This window comes from Falco biarmicus, chromosome 4, assembly GCF_023638135.1.
Source record: "Falco biarmicus isolate bFalBia1 chromosome 4, bFalBia1.pri, whole genome shotgun sequence".
In the NCBI taxonomy this organism is placed as follows: domain Eukaryota; kingdom Metazoa; phylum Chordata; class Aves; order Falconiformes; family Falconidae; genus Falco; species Falco biarmicus.
Window position 1 is genome coordinate 42,761,199 of NC_079291.1, and position 16,985 is coordinate 42,778,183.

General features: G+C 37.1%; 1 protein-coding gene across 8 annotated transcripts in view; it reads left to right on the forward strand.

Moving 5' to 3' along the window:
• The window catches only part of ARMC3 (armadillo repeat containing 3), a 96,039-nt gene that overhangs the window by 35,811 nt on the left and 43,243 nt on the right, over positions 1-16,985 (forward strand). For 6 of the 8 annotated variants that reach the window (XM_056336120.1, XM_056336117.1, XM_056336118.1 and 3 more), the window contains 4 exons: positions 3,837-3,880; positions 9,631-9,679; positions 14,962-15,079; positions 16,494-16,619. In XM_056336120.1, the coding sequence (XP_056192095.1) occupies positions 9,632-9,679; positions 14,962-15,079; positions 16,494-16,619 (292 nt within the window). In that variant the 5' untranslated portion in view covers positions 3,837-3,880; position 9,631. The remainder of the gene's footprint in view (positions 1-3,836; positions 3,881-9,630; positions 9,680-14,961; positions 15,080-16,493; positions 16,620-16,985) is intronic. The other 2 variants (XM_056336121.1, XM_056336122.1) reach the window with 1 other exon arrangement.

Below are 16,985 nucleotides of genomic sequence, written 5' to 3' on the forward strand. Positions count from 1 at the left end.
TGTTAAGCCTGGAGCAGAGAAGACTCCAGGGGGACCTTATAGGAGCCTTCCAGTACCTGAATGGGGCCTACAAGAAAGCTGGAGAGGGACTTTTTACAAGGGCATGTAGTGATAGGAGAAGGGAGAATGGTTTTAAACGGAAAGAGGGTAGATTTAGTTTCGATATAAGGAAGAAATACTTCCCTGTGAGAGTGGTGAGGCACTGGCACAGGTTGCCCAGAGAAGCTGTGGATGCCCCATCCCTGGCAGTGTTCAAGGCCAGGCAGGATGGCGCTTTGAAACACCTGGTGTAGTGGAAGGTGTCCCTGCCATGGCAGGGGGTTGAACTATAATGACCTTTAAAGGTCCCTTCCAACCCAAACTATTCTATGATTCTAATTGTATTCTGATTCTATATATGTAACTATATATATAGTGTATATATAGTATACTATATAGTATGTCTAGAACATAGTAAATATATAGTATATAGTATAAATATTTAGTATAAATAATGTTTTAATACATGCCGGCAAAGAAACTAATTGACAAATGGCTGAACATGACACAAATACAGCAAACTTGTCATGAATAAATGCAGAATAAATTTAAATTAAAAAAGGTCCTTGGGTGTCTGAGCATTTGGCTTGTGGAACAGCTTTTTTAACAAGAGAAGTGGGAACAAAATACCTAACAGTTTTTAAGGTACAGCGTGAGAGGTATCAGATGGGATTAATATGATGCGGTGGCTGTGATGGGGCAGGGGAATAAGTTTGATCAGAATGTCCCTTTCACCCAGTGTCCCTGTGAAGCTAGCAGAAGGAAGCATTCATTTTAAGACATGTAGATGGCACAGCTGGCTAAAAAAAGGCATGTATTTAATTTTTTACTAGTCTTTAAAATGTCTGTCTTCCTAAGGCAGACCATCTTTGACTTCTGTATGAGAAGTGTCCTGCTATTATTGCTCATGCAGTGGTTGTGTAACTACTGTCTCTCATTTGGTTTAGATTAAGTCAATTTTTCTTTAGTTTCTTTCTTATGGGATGAGGGATTTCACTATGTGTCTCAGTGAGACATTTAAAATCACAGACATAATTTCTAAAACTCTCCTTTCATTCAGGTTGTCATAGCTTAGATTCTCCAAGGATAGATCCTAGGTCTGATGTTATTTAATATGTTCATTATAATTTGGAAATGAGCAATAACATAGAGAAATCAAAATTTTCTAGTGAGATAAAGTAATTTATGTTACAACTAAAGAAGACTGCTAGAAACTTCCGAGAGCTCTTCTGCAGTTAGGTGAACTGGTAGCAGTGTGACAGATAAAATTCATTGTTGATGAAACCAATGTAATTTACACTGTCGGGACTATGTGGAACAATATACTCTTCAACAATGAACTTAAATTAATTGTGATCAACTGAGAAAATTACCTGCTCACCATATGTGGATAGTGTAGTGAAGATCTTCACTGAGGAAATTGGGTAAAAATTAATACCCAAAAAGTTATAATGTCACTGGAATAAATCAGTAGTGTTCTAGAACTGATTATGGTATTTCAGGTTAGGGTCATCATGTCTGAGAAAGATTTAACAGTCACAGAGGGACTCTGAGACAAGAAACATATATGTCTGGAAAAGCTATACAGTAAAAATAATTAAGGCAGCTTAGAAAGGTGATAAATCAAAATGTACAGGGAGTTATAAAAGAAAGCCTAAAAGATCAAGTCAGGGCATCTTTTAACTGAAGTTGTAGTACAAGAACAAGGGGATATTGTGTTGAATTGAATAACACATTTAAACTGTTTACATATTTTTAAAATCTAAAGAGTAGGTCCTTATACAGTACACTTGACAATTGGATGGGTGCCATAGCGTGTCAAACTAAGAATGAAGAGTAAAAGGATTAAGCATTTATGTGGACAATAAAAATAGCTACTATTGTTAGGAAGAACATAAAAACTTCAGGAGATCTAAACCTTTGTACTTTAGGGAAATAAAAAACCTGTAACAGATGAAGGAAATCTGACTTTTGGGATTGGTTTCATGCATTTATCAGAAGCATTTGGCTCTTACCATTCTGGAGGTGGGATACTGATCTGCCATGGAAGACTGTTCTTACTCACTGAAGGAGGATTTTTGTGCTGAGGCCTCATTAATTCTGTGATTTGGAAAGAATGCTATCGTGTTCCGTAATTCCCATTACTTCTTTTTACTGACGTTCATACATCATATTTTACACTGTACAAATTGGAAAATACATTCTGTCCCTACAGCTTAGGATCTTAACACAACCGAAACACTCCTGACAGTATACCTCTTACTTAGCTGTACCAAGCTGTTCAGCTTCAGAAAACGGTGAAGTATGGTCCTTGGGCAGTATGAAAAAAGGTGCTGTTATCAATCAGAGGATGTACATGAGTCAAAATTTTATTGCCAATCTTGCCTATTTTCACAGCATCAGGTTGTGGAATCAAATACCTGAGAATCTTGGCTTTTGTTAAAAATCTAAGCATCTATCCTTGTGCTTTTGAAAGTAACAGATGAATGTCAATGTGATATCAGAATGCAAATAAAAAGTATCAACGTATGTTGAGTTCTGAGATTTTAAATGAATATTTGTATTATTTTTTAGCTTACCTAAAATCCCCACCTTTTTTCTCTCATAGCTATTTCCTCAGCCTGGCATCTAACTACAAACTCATTTTGGTTTTAAGGGTGTGCTTGCAGAGTCCTCCACTCTGCGTCTCTCAGTATTTTTTTTTAGTGAATCTTTTGTTTTGTGCATTGTATAATTTACAAGCACATAGATGGTTGGAAAAAATGTAATCTTTAAATGAACTGTCAGAATGATCAGAATGTATTTGAGGGGGGGTGTACAGGGGGATGGACTTTGCCCAGCTGAATTAAAATAGAAAATGTTATCTTTTATCTAGGAACAGGTTCTAGTTAAGTTTGGTTAGTTAACATCTGTTGCACTGTAGCTAATTCTTGACTTAATCCTAATCATTTTTTGCCTAATACACATGGGCATAGATAAAACAGTGGGCAGGTTCAAAGATCTTGACTTAATTGGTCTCTTATATAATGTATTATTTTCATACAGCATATATCTTCAGCAACTGAATATTAAATTGGACCTGGTACCTCTTTTTAACTCTCTTCTGTGAAGCCAAGTTTTTTATAATGTACTAATGCTTGCAGTGGCATTACAACACTGGGCAAGGGGAGTCTGTTAATCCGTATTTAAGGAGTAGGACAGAAGAAACACAGAAGAATCATCTGGGAGAAGGAAAGAAGGGAGTTTCAAAATTATTCTATGTTGCTCTCTTAATTATTAAAAAGGTACCTGTACCTGTGATGATGAGGAGGATATTTAGACCGGCATACAAAGGGCATACTAGTTTAGGGACTCAAGAAAGCAGTAAGATTTAGTAAGACTACCATTGCTGTGATTATAATTTTAGTATCTTCCTTTTGATTGCATTGGAAGGTAGCAGAACTAGAGTGTCCATACAGAAATTAATTGATGTAATCAATGCAGATGACCAGTTTATAGGAAATTTTCATTGTTATCACAGAAAATGTATTTTAATTTCTGTGAGACAAGAAGAAGCATCGAGACTTCACTTAACCTAGGTAGACTAAATTGAGATTACGTAATTATCACTTGGAAGGCAAAAAGAATCTCACTTGTGCATTGTTTTCAGGAAGAACCTACAAATCATGGCCAGGTTGTAGTAACAGAGCTTCAAAGTATCTTAAAGCATGAGACAATTAATTCGCAAGTGGATTGTGTAATAAATACCTGGTTAGAAGCTATTCTTAAATCCTTCTCTTTGTGTTGCTTTTCCATAGGACTAATTGCTCTCAGAAGAGACCTTTGATTCCTTGACTAAGAGGTAAGTTCCACAGCTGGCTGTGTCTTTGACTTATTCTTTGTCTCCTGCTTTGCTAGCATTCAGTATGTGCAGGGTCTTAGGTTGTGTCAAATATTTAATGTTTTAGAAAACAGAAAATCCAAATGGAACAATTAATGTTTTCTAAATGCATTGCCCAGCATAAAACCACAAAATATTATGGTCTTTACATGTATGCAACAGGACTCTGATAGTACAGATATATACTCCATACTGTAAAGGTTTCAGTATTTTGAACAGAAAAACCACCATAAGACTTTCCTCATATTTCAAAGTATGCTTTATAGACCTTTTTTTTGTTAAAGCTCACTTGCTATCCATCATCTGGTATTTAAAAAAAAAAAAAGAAAGAAAAATTAGAGTGACTAGAAATAAGTGGTTATCTCAGATTTGCAGTCCAAGAGAAACGTTTCACACCAAGCAGAGATTCCCAGACCAAGACAATAAAATGAAGTACAGGGATCATGGCCATCATTATCTTACAATCTAGTACTTGGAGTCTCTCCTCTTGTCAGGCATCTGCAACAACTCTAAAAAACTAGGTAATATTTCCTGATTATATTTGATGTGGCAGAGATGCCAGTTCATGATATAATAGCCAGGAGGTTAAGAGGGTTCCACTTTTCAACTAAAAAGTCCACATTTGTGACCTTCCTCAAAATCATTTTCTACTTATGGGTAAAATGTTCTAGTCACGGAGATGTTACTGGAGATGGGCCTATTCCTTCAGCAGCTTTTAAAAAGAAAAGGTGGCTGTGTTTTGTCATGCCTAGTTCTGCTAATGCTCTGTCTACTGTGATAGTATCTGCCAGGCCTAGCATGTGGCTTCATGTGGAGAAACAGGGTAATAAGTTTATCTCACTAAATTTAGATGTCAACGTAAATGTCAATACATGAGCTAGCAACTCTAGGCTCTGGTTTTGGTCTGAGGAAAAAGTATTTATTTTTAAGGTGCAATTCAATTTTAGATAACCTACTTTAGGATTAATCTGCCTTAAGACCTATTGAATACATTGACTAGATCTCCACTGATTATCAGGTAGAGTGACTAACTTAAGTACTGATGCCTAATTAGTTTAGTGGATACTGCTCATAGTTTCTGGGTACTGGTTTAACTTAAGATACTCACAGTGGGATAGTTCTGGTCCTATGGGAAAGCTGGAGGCCCTAATGAAGTTCAGGGTGAAACAGTGGTGTCTGCTGAGCTTTGGCACCAAGAATAGTCAGAGCTGAGGGTGTGTGTTGGGGATCGTAGTTTTGGAATAAGGATTTAGTTAGACGTAATGACTGTCCTGCTGGCTGAGAGACAACACCTGATGAGAACACTGCACTGGAACAGGGTAGGAGCAAAGCAAAGCAGGCTGCCCACCACTGAAGGCAATAAATTTCAGGTGGAGGACAGGAAGTAGCATAGAAACTACTTCATATGATAACTTCATAGATTACTTCACTGTGCATGGACTACATCTGTTATGTCAGTGTCCTTTATTACCTCTAGTTCTACATGATTTAAAACAATCAACCCTTTAATCTCAAAAAATATATGTGGAAAAAGTATGCCTCTATGATTATAGAAACCTACAGTACATCAAGTAGAGAATATTGCTCAAATGAGAATATTCTTTATTTTGCCTTTAAGATTTAGAATGATAGTATTATAGAATTATTTATGTTGGAAAAGACCTTTGAGATCATTGAGTCCAACAACATAACACTGTCAAGTCCACAACAAAATCACGTCCCTAAACACCACATCTGCATGTCTGTCATGGTTTAACCCTGGCTGGTGACCAAGCTCCATGCAGCCGCTCACTCACTCCCCTCGCAGTGGGATGGGGGAGAGTACCAGAAGAGTGAAAGTGAGAAAACCTGTGGGTTGAGATAAAGACACTTTAATAGATAAAGCAAAAACTGTGCACACAAGCAAAGCAAAACAAGGAATTCATTCAGTACTTCCCATGGGCAGGCAGGTGTTCAGCCATCTCCAGGAAAGCCAAGCTCCATCGTGCATAATGGTTACTTGGGAAGACAAATGCCATAATGCCAAATGTCCTCCCCCCTTCCTCCTTCTTCCCCCAGCTTATATATACTCCACATGACATTGCATGGTATGGAATATTGCTTTAGCTAGTTTGGGTCACCTGCCCTGGCTGTGTCCCCTCCCAGTTTCCCATGCCCCTCCAGCCCTCTCACTGGCAGGGCCCAAGGAACTTAAAGGTCCTTGACTTTGTATAAACATCACCCAGCAACAACCTAAAACATCAGTGTTCTATCAAGATTGTTCTCACACCAAATCCAAAACACAGCACTGCACCAGGTACTAAGAAGAAAATTAACCCTATCCCAGATGAAACCAGGACATCTTAAATACCTCCAGGGGTGGTGACTCAACCACTTCCCTGGGGCAGCCTGTTCCAATGCTGGATAACCCTTTCAGTGAAGAACTGTTTCCTAATATCCAATCTAAACCTCCCCTGGCACAACTTGAGGCTGTTTCCTCTTGTCCTGTCACTTGTTACTTTGGAGAAAAGACCAACACTCACCTGTCTACAACCTCCTCTAAGGTAGCTGTAGAGATCAATAAGGCTTCCCCTGAGCCTCCTTTTCTCCAGGCTAAACAACCCCCATTCCCTCAGCTGTTCCTGTTAAGTCTTGTGGTCTAGAACCTTCACCAGTTTCGTTGTTCTCCTTTGGACACACTTCAGCACCTCAATGTCTGCCTTGTAGTGAGGGGCCCAAAACTGAACACGGTATTTGAGGTGCGATCTCACCAGTGCAGAGCACAGGGGGACAATCACTTCCCTGGCCCTGCTGGCCACACTGCTTTGGATACAAGCCAGGCTGCTGTTGGCCTTCTTGGCCACCTGGGCACACTGCTGGCTCATGTTCAGCCGGCTGTTGACCAGCTGCCCCAGGTCTTCCACTGCCCAGCAGCTTCCCAGCCACCCTTCCCCAGCCCGTAGCGCTGCGTGGGGCTCTTGTGTCCCCAGTGCAGGACCCGGCACTTCTCCCTGTTGAACCTCCTACAACCGGCCTCGGCCATGGGCCCGGCCTGCCCAGACCCCCCTGCAGAGCCTCCTGCCCGCCAGCAGATCAGCGCTCCCCCCGCTTGGTGCCCTCTGCACACTGGCTGAGGGGGCACTCGATCCCCTCGCCCAGATCATGGATGAAGAGATTAAACAGGACTGGCCCCAGGACTGAGCCCTGGGGGACACCACTTGTGACCGGCCACCAACGGCGTTTGACTCCGTTCACCACCGCTCCTTGGGCCCGGCCAGCCAGCCAGGTTTCACCCAGTGCAGAGCACGCATATCCAAGCCCTGAGCAGCCAGTTTCTCCAGTAATTATTTAATTTAATTAATTACACTTAATTACTAGTGAAAAGAGTTTTAGTTTTTAAAAGAGGTTTTTCAGGTAAGATACACCCAGCATTTAATCACATTTAAAAAATCTAAATCCTGCTAGTTTTTTTCTGAATTCTAAATATTTAGAATAGTAAACTGAGAATCAAAGATAAGCATACTGTAAACCTACTGAGAAAAGGCAACATGCAGCTATCATGGAGAGAAAGGTATTTGAATAAGAAGTTCTTTCATGGGTCAGTGGCCTTTCAATACCTGTACACATTGATTGTCTGAAAATCAAAATTTAATGCAGAAGACACATTTTTAATTATCAGTAAGCCAAAGAATTCCATGTGCATCATTGCTTCGAGTCAGAGGATGACTGTTGAATGCAGAGCGCTTTATGGGAACAAAGCTAAGAGCAACATTTGATGGCAGAATGCATTGAAATCCAGAATAATAACTGCAGCAAAGAAACAGACTGAGGGGTGTCATCCACAATAATTGGCCAGTTCTGTGTGCTTGTTGCTACAGATCATACTGCTTTTTTAATATTACCAAGGAACCAAATATTTCTGAAGATGTAGAAGAATGTGTGTCTTGAAAATATTCTCAGAAGTTGGATGTAATTGTACAGTGTGAAGAAATTTTTACAGTTAAAGGCTTTAGTTATTCACAGTTTTGGAATATGTATAATTATTTGAATCTATGAACATTAATTTTACAACATTATAAATACTTCTACATGAATTAACTTCTTAAAATAGTTTGGTTTAAACCTAAACTCATTCAAAATTAAAATTGCTTTTTATTACTTTAGCTTAGTTTATATTTGAAATTAATTGAGCTGAACTGAATATTTCTAAATAAATGTTCATATGTCCATATCAGGATTTAACACAGTTTTAATAACCAGTATTTCCTGGTCCTTGTAAATCTGATTCTTGTATGTGTGCATGATGCTTACTTTCTACAGTGACTGCATAAATCAGAAGGTAGTATGTCCATCATTTTTGTTGAATATACTATTAGTAATTTGTCCTTATGCTTTCTTTATATAAGTTACTCTGTCTCAAGCCAAAGCTGCACTTTCTGAAATACTGAATTCTGGGGGGTGTGTGTGTTTTCATGTGCGTGTGTATATATGCACAAGGGTAAAGCAGATGGGAGGTGAAGAATCTTTGATTGTATGGGTCTTCATCTCAAAACTATAATGAGTGACCTGCTTACGAAAATTTATATTTCAGATCCATTTTTAGAATGTGCATATGAACTGGTTTCACTACTGCCGCCTTACAGTTCAAGAAGCCAGTATAGGAACAATACCTAAAAAAAATTCAGAGGATTCAATAAGAGCTCCAGATTTTTGTTGAACACAACAAACAATAGCCTTGACTTTTGTAACCAGCCAGGCTGCAGCTCATACTGCACCAGAAAAACCTCTTATACCACAGGCAGTCTGGCTGAGGTTTAATGTGTGGTTTCCTTTTGAGAACTAATGGAGGAGTTTCTAATGGGTACTAACAGTGCACATTTCACTTTTACATAGTGTTAAAACAAACCTAAGTTTGGCATAACTTGGGTTATGTTCTAGACATAGGTAGTGCTAGTGGGTTATGTTGCTCTTTACTTTTGCCTGTAGCTGTAGAGTGGAAGGCTCTGCTGAAGTTTTGCAAGCTACATGAAATTAGGTCCACATGAGGTATTACATCCGTATGTTTCAGAAGCTACTATAGATGCAGCGGAGATGGTCTTCCTGGTTCATGTGCACATGTGCTAATAAAAAAAAAGCAGAAGGTGTAAGTTGTACTTTGTGTAAATAGGTATAACTTTTTTAAACCAGTGAAATTTGTGCTGTGCAGAACTGCTTAATACCTGCAGACCTGATTTTTGTCTTCTGTGAAATATGAACAGAGAATTCAAATTGAAATTTGAACTGCATTTTGAAGGCAGACCTTATTTGTACATTCTGCAGTTGTGTAGAATGTTTGCCAACATAGAAGGTGTAGACAGAGAGAAATACGCTAATAGGACTTTCAAGTTCATACATGATTTATAGATGCAGATAAAACTAAATTAAAGCAAGAATTGTGTATTTGTACCACATTACAGCTTGAGCCTGTCACATCTCAGATCTTTCTTTTTAGTTATGTGTTTTGTTAACAGCTGTATTTTACCAAATGTGTTCAAGTGTTAGAAAGTTTGTTTTGTTTATAAGGGACAACTTTCTGCATAGAAATTAGTATGTCAAAGAGATCTTCAAATGGATCAGGTGGGTCAAATGAATGAGAAGGTCTGTCTTGCAAGCTTTCCTAAATCCCTGGTAAAATGATTCCTATAAAACAGGAGTGAGTTTGTCTGCTTTTATTTTTTGTTTTTTGTTTTTAGAATGGGTAAAAAAGTAAAGAAGGAAGTAGAGCCTCCACCCAAGGATGTGGTAAGTTTATAAACTGCTATGTGCTATAAAATAAACATTACACAATTATAGCCCAAGCTCTGCCATCCTTACATAGTTTCTTACTCTCCCAGCTTACCCATGTTATTCTAAAAATGTATTTTAAAGATGATTCTGTTTCTGCTTTTCTTGGACAGCATACAAACCAGAGTAACTGGGCATGTATAGTTCTTTGTGGAGGTTGTTGTCTTTGGCAGGCTTTGCAAGTAGTAATGTATGAAACAATCCAGGCCTCTTTTTATTTGAAGAACAGTATTAGCTTTCCATTTGTAAAAATCAAAAGAGAAAGGAGAAGAGTGACCTGAAATTTGCCTGTCTTTTCAACTGTGCAGACATTCCCTTTCTTTAAGGATGGAAGCATTAAGATCCTAGATGGATCTGCAGAGGTTTTTACTGAATACAAAACTTTACAGGTATTTTGAATGACAATACTACATCTTCTGGATCTTATGCAAAGAGATACAGTTGTTACCAGAAAAACCTGAACTGCTGCTGTCATTGGAAGTGCTACAGTGACAAGTACAAGAACTGAAGCTAAATGTGAAATAATGGTAGTAATGTGACTTTTTTTTCAAAAGATGGAGATTAAGGGTCTGACACTAGCACACTTTTCAAGAGCGTAAATAAATTCAAAAGGTACAAGGAGACTCCCCAGAAGATAAAAGTTCAAAATATAGGTATTTTTAAAGTTGAATTGGTTTATTCAGAAAGAAGTAGAGGAAGTAAGACAGAAACATTGAAAAGGGTATAATATAAATTCTGTGTCAGATAATAACTAAATTAATGAAAATCAGGACCTCAATGAGTCCCACAGAGGAGCATGAAACTAAATCCAGTTCAGTACACTGTTTTAAAAAAGCAGTGGGTTTGTCTGTAAAGAGTGATAGTGCTGCAAGAGCTTTTTCAAAGGTCACAGAAAAATTGATCAGCAAAAACTACCTCACAATTTCAATATTAAATACGCATAAATAATTTTGACTAAGATAGTAACATCCAACAGCCGTGATGTCGCTGAGGCATAGCAATTGATATCAGGTTTTGCCCAACTCTTCTGTGGAAACATGAATATTACAAATGTAATTCATAAGTGCCAGTCAATAATAAATGCTTATGAAAGGCGACTTGACATAAAACTTCAGTGTGAGAGGGTAAGAGAGGATAAATTGATCTAAAGCCATTTCTATATGGGATAACCTAGAAAATCAGGAGGTGACACAAAGATCTATGTGGATAGGAGTAATTAAAACAGGCCTGAATAATTAAAACTTAAATATCTTTGCAGTATAAAAAAAAAAATTTAAAAGGCATGACAGTAGACGCAAGGCATACAGTTACTTGCGGTATTTAATATGTACCCTTTGTACTAGGGAAATGGAGGGTAGAAAATTTCATTTTCAAAAAGAAATACATCCATAATGACAGAAAGTTTGTCTTCTGTGCTGTGCTAAGTGGTAGAAATAGTTACTGAAAAAAACTGCATGGATGAATATGATAGTTATGGGGAGACTCAATACTGCTTGTGTAAAGGAAAGTTCAATCTCTAAAATCTGTTTGAATCCTTTAGAGGAGTCAGTGAGCACGTGCATAATGGTGATTGGGCTGATACAGTTATTTAGCTTTTTCAAAAGTTTTTAGACCAGGCTCTTCAGTCACGTAAACACTAAGAGGTAAAAAGGAACTCCTCTCCTGGCGATAGTGTTTATAAAATAGAAAGCAAAGGTGAGAAAATAAATTACTGTTCAGGTGTCATAATGGAGACAGGTTTCAAGTGGAATGTCATGGGGTGTTCTGCAACCTGTGTCATCCAGTCTATCAGAATTAATGTGGATTCTTTCATGAAAATGGCAGCCTGTTACTAAGTAGGCAAAAAGGAATAAATATATTTCAAATTCCAGGAATAAAAGGCAAAACACCATGTCACTATCAAATGCATTATACATGCACATGATGAATACCATTAACAGTTCTGGTGTTTCCATCTCAAAAAAAGGTACAGTTGAAAAGTACTAAGAAAGGCAACAAGAATAAACACAGTGTCTTCTATATTAGGAAAGATCAAAGGGAATAGGTTTCTTCATCCCCAAAAGGAAATGTCTGTGAAGAGGAATATCATAGAAACTTATAAAATGATGAATACAAAGAGAAGGCAAATGGGTGTAATTTATTTTGCTGTTTCTTATGGTGAACAAACTGTGGAGGACAAAATTATCAGGTTGTAAAACAAAGAAAAGGCACAACTCTTTATATGACCATTAAATTGTGATACTGGTGCCTCAGAATATTAATGGTGGCTAAAAAATTTACTGGCTTCAAAGATTACTTACCAAATTAACTGGAAGGAAATTTTTCTTGGACCTTTTGAACACAGAGATAAAATCACTGACTCAAGGTTGCAGAGTGCTTCAGTCTGGGAGGAAATATAAGCAAATTCTAATAGTCTGCTTGCCCACACCTGTTACTGGCCTTTGCAAGAGAGCGAATGCTGGGCTAGATGGGTCTTTGGTCTGACTGGAAACGTATTTCATATTATCTTCAATTTCAGGATAAATTGATGTAAACCAAAACCAAAACCCCAAATACTCTACAGTTTCTAATGGCTTTGAAGTCAAAGGTACACAAAAATAATGAACAAAGACATACAGAAGTTTATGAATTGTAGCTTTCTCTTTCATTTAACTTGGCTTTTTCTTAATACAGACCAAATGTTGGAAATGTTGTTGCTTATAAACCAGGTAAATTTCTGTGTTTAATTCAAGGTTGTTTGTAACTTCAGAGGTATTATTCTAGCATGTAACCTGTCCTGTATGTGCCATTAAGGGAAGAGTCTGCAATGATGTATGAAGATTTAGGCACAAGTCTTGATTTTTTGAAAAAAAAAAAAAAAAAAAAAGAGGGGGGACTCTAGCTATGCTGGCATTGTGATAAGCAAAAGTCATATCCAGTTCTGTGATGGTTTTGATAGTTTTGATGAACAGTGTTACTTCCCAGCAAATCACTGACTTTTTCAGGCCTCTGACTTGTTAAACATTATCTTAAACATTGATTTCAGTGACTCTTCTTACAGTGCTTTCAACACGAAGCTACTTCTAATAGGAAAGTGCCTATTGAATATTTCAGACAGTAGTAGTGAATGTAATGTCTATACAAAAGGGTAGAGATTAGACCAATTTCACTCTGCTCATTTGCCAACCCATCATTAAATCCTAGGAATTATCGCTGAATTGTAGTTTATAGGATTACTTGTGAACATGAGACACAACGAAAATGGAGCAATGTAATAGTGTCTTTGATATTAGGTCAATGTAAATAAATAACTGATATTTTAAAACTCTTATTTCATATTTCATTTCTTATTACGCTTTATCTGAGATCAATCTTTGTGTTTGTTTATCTCTGGAGGATGAACAGCTTTCACTAAAAATTATGGTGTTATCCCATCACCAAGTGTTTGGCCAGACTCAGGAGATAATGTCTGTGCTTAAATTGTAGCACTTTCCTGGAGGATCATGTTCTGTCCGTGCAAGGACACAAATCTACAGAAGTAGAGAAGTATGAAGGTGGCTAAAGGGACAATTCTTTATATGCTTCTCATATGGGTAGAATGAATGAATTTTTTTGCCTCCTTACAATCCAAAAATTAAATTCCCATAAAGAATTCCATCATTTTAGGCCCATCATTAAGATGTAACTTGGACCACTGTGCCACTATTTGATTTAATTCTTGTTGCTGAGTCATTGTTAAGCAAAATGACTTATGGTACAGTAACCTGATTATAATGTCTTTAAAAAGGAGCTTGGTTCCATGGCTTGTCCCACACCTCCAACTTGTCACAGCAAACATGAAGTTGGACAGTGTCTTCAAGTTTTCAGACCTGCTTGAAGCTAGGGAGACCAGTTAAGCACATTAGCCAGCCAGCCTCTTAACTGTTAGTGAAACTTAGATCTTGATCTTGCAGACTGTTAAATTGTGTGATATGCCTCGTGGAAGATGATGGAATTACTTAGATTTAAAAACCTACCAAAAAATTAATCTAGAAGTCTGGGTACTAGATCATATTTTGCCTTATTTTTGAAGAAGTCAGAGAAGGAGGAAGGAAAAAAGCCTCCTTTTTGTTCATTTTCCTTCTGGCACACTCATAATTTTTTTGAAGATTTGCTCCAAATAATTTCCTTGCTCGACAACTGACACTTGTATGTATCTTCATGCCCTTATTGTTCAGCAACATGTGTCTCTGATGTAGCTATTAGCAGGTTTTTAACTGAAGTAAAACAAATAACGACATTTTAAAATATATACAGTATAAATATACATTGTAATAATATTTTTAAATAATTTGTACTGCTATCTTAAGTTATTAATCTGTTGTATTTTAAAGATAAATACATTGATATTGAGAGACTGCATGACTCCAGTATCTAGTAGTTTCTGTGTATAACACAGATACTCTATAGACCTAAAGTGTGAGGACAGAAGACAGTTTTTCCATATTAAAAAATTATTTAAAATCCAAATAAGCTTAAAACTTTTTAATGGATAGAATTTTCAGAAATCCTTGAGTTTTGTTAAAGAATGAAAGGCTTTTTTAGAAGATTCCCTTGCTTAAGTGGTGTTAGCCCTAAAGAGTCTATTAAGAGGGTGAAAACTGCCAGATTTTTTGGAAAATTTCCTTCTCTGTGAGAAAGGTCAGAAATGGAAATGAACAGTTTGTATAATTTCTAACTGGATACTTCAGCTAGTACAAGATCATGGTGAGCTAGTGAACTGAATGGATGAAGGCACAGGAAGGGTCTTTTTATAATTTTTTTAAGCAACCACAAAGTGTTAATGCCACAGAGTAACCAAATCCTCTTCTTTGGGCAACACCTAAGTTCATAGACTCTGCACAGCTGCTTAAGGGAAACTTCTCATGTTTGGTTCTGAAGCTGCAGGATGCTCTTCCATGTGTAACAGAATTATATCGTTTGTTGCCTTGAAGACTTCCTAGATGTACAGGGAAGCGTTAAAAGTTTTCCCAAAATCTTCATATGAGATGAAATCATGATTACATTTGGAAGTCAATTATTCTTTCTTATTTTTCAACAATGTCTCAAATTGTTATTAAAAACTTAGTATCTCCAAGTAAATAAGAACTTATGTTAGTATTTCTGATTCAGTGTAGATCTCAAACTAGATTATTTTTTTAATGAAATGTGGGAGTCTACTGCAGCACACGGGAAGACTCAGTATAAATCAAACTATTCCTTCTTTTTTTTTTTGTTTGTAGTTTGATCCTTTATTGATTGAAAGCAAAACAGCAGCAACAGTTGTGCTGATGCTTAGTTCTCCTGAGAACGAAGTTTTGGCCAAAGCATGTGATGCTCTGTATAAATTTGCATCAAAAGGTTAGTCTTTTTGCAATGAACTGCTTAGATTTTGAAAGTGGTTCACAAATTTTTAATTTCCTAGCACTGAAATCTTCATTTAATCTCAAAGGTTTTGGGGGTTTTCTGAAATATCTATCGAACCTGTATTTGCAGTTGTAAAGAACTCCTGTAGTTTGCATGAAGGAAACTCCGATAATTTTGTTGTGGGATTTTACACTCTCTCTCTAACAGCTTGGTTTAAATATAACCTAGATCTGTTCTGTTATAAGCAACATACCTGCATCTGGGAAAGAGATTATTTTTTTTGTATTACAGATCTGAAAGATGTTTTGGTTCAGCTTGATGTGGCAAGCTTGGCAGAGGGCATGCAACCAAATCTTGAGTATGTGAAGAGAGAATTTGGACTGTTGGGAGACAGCTATGAACCGCACACCATAAACTCTTGTTGGCTCCTGCCCTGCTGTTCACACTAAAATGTGACACACTTCAAAGGACAGATATTTAATTTTTCTGGATCTACTAAATGAATACTACTTTAAATTGTTAATGCAGATATTCCTGCAATCTTCCAGAATACTAGTCTGTAGCTTTGCAGTGTGTCACAGGAGGAGTTATTTTCACTTTGCAGTTAATTTATTTCTTGAATTTTGCTAGTAAATTAAACCCCATTCTTCAATAAAAAAAAGTTCTTGTATTTTAATTGTTCTGGCCTGAGAATGAGCATCATTCCACAATTTCTTCTCACATTGCTCACTTGTAGCCAGAAAGAATAGGCATGGTTCATTAGAAAATTAATTATAAAGCTGTTGTGGGAAGTAAGAATAGGAGTAGGTTTTGGATTTTGTTTCTTGGATTTGGGGTGGTTTTTGAGTGAGCAGGAACAGAAGGCTGTAATTGTACAAAATGCTTCTGTTCTTTGCATGTCCAGAGCCTATTCAACTACAAAGTGCTCCATTCTCAGGTGACAGAAATCTCCTCTGGGACTTAATGATCCTGGTAGTTGCTTCAGTTGAGGAGTAGTGGAGATCCACAGAATGAATTAGCTGTTATTTTGAGGAAGATGAAATTGGGAGGCAAGAAAAGAGGAAAATAAAATTAGGTTCTTAATGATACCATTCACATGTACTTTGCTAAATAGAAAGCTGTCCTTTGTTCTACCACTGCAGTCTCCCAACAAATTAGTTGGGTGTCCAACAGACAAAAGCATCCTTTGCTTTACAAATGTGAATTAATCCTAGGTACTATTAATCCTTGATGTTATTTGACACATGTTTATTTGGAGTGTAGATTACACAATCTCCCCAGGTCCTGTCCAGGCCTTTTTTCTATTATTCTACAGTCTGATAAAAGATCGGTAGCTGGTTTACTTTGTTACATTAAAACTGTGAGCTTATTGCATTTTTGTATAACTTTTAACCTAATTACTCTTCAGGTGATGAAAACAAAGTGACACTTCTTGGTCTTGGAGCAGTGGAACCTCTGTATAAACTCATCTCACATGAAGATCCAATTGTACGCAGAAATGCCATCATGGTATTTGGCATCATGGCTTCTAATCGTAAGAGTCTCCATTTTTAAATATTTTTCAGTGTGTATGAGTGTCATCATCAAAACAATACGTTGCCCATGTGAAAAAGTCTTACATTAACAGCCTAGAATAAAGGAACAAATTGAACTAGAGTGAACTCCAATCATTTTGAAAAAAAAATTACAAGAGAAGTTTTTTCCAACCCGTATTTTTGTTTTCACAGGGCCAAAGTGAAATAGTTTAATACTGGGGTTATGTCTGTCAGGGAAAGCCTGACTACATAAGATGCCCACCAATGTGGATATGACACAGTCTTCTCTTTCACAAAAGTTGGAAGAGAGGATAAAGTAGTATTTATCATCTACAGAAAATGCTGTGGTTAAATATCAGTTGTTA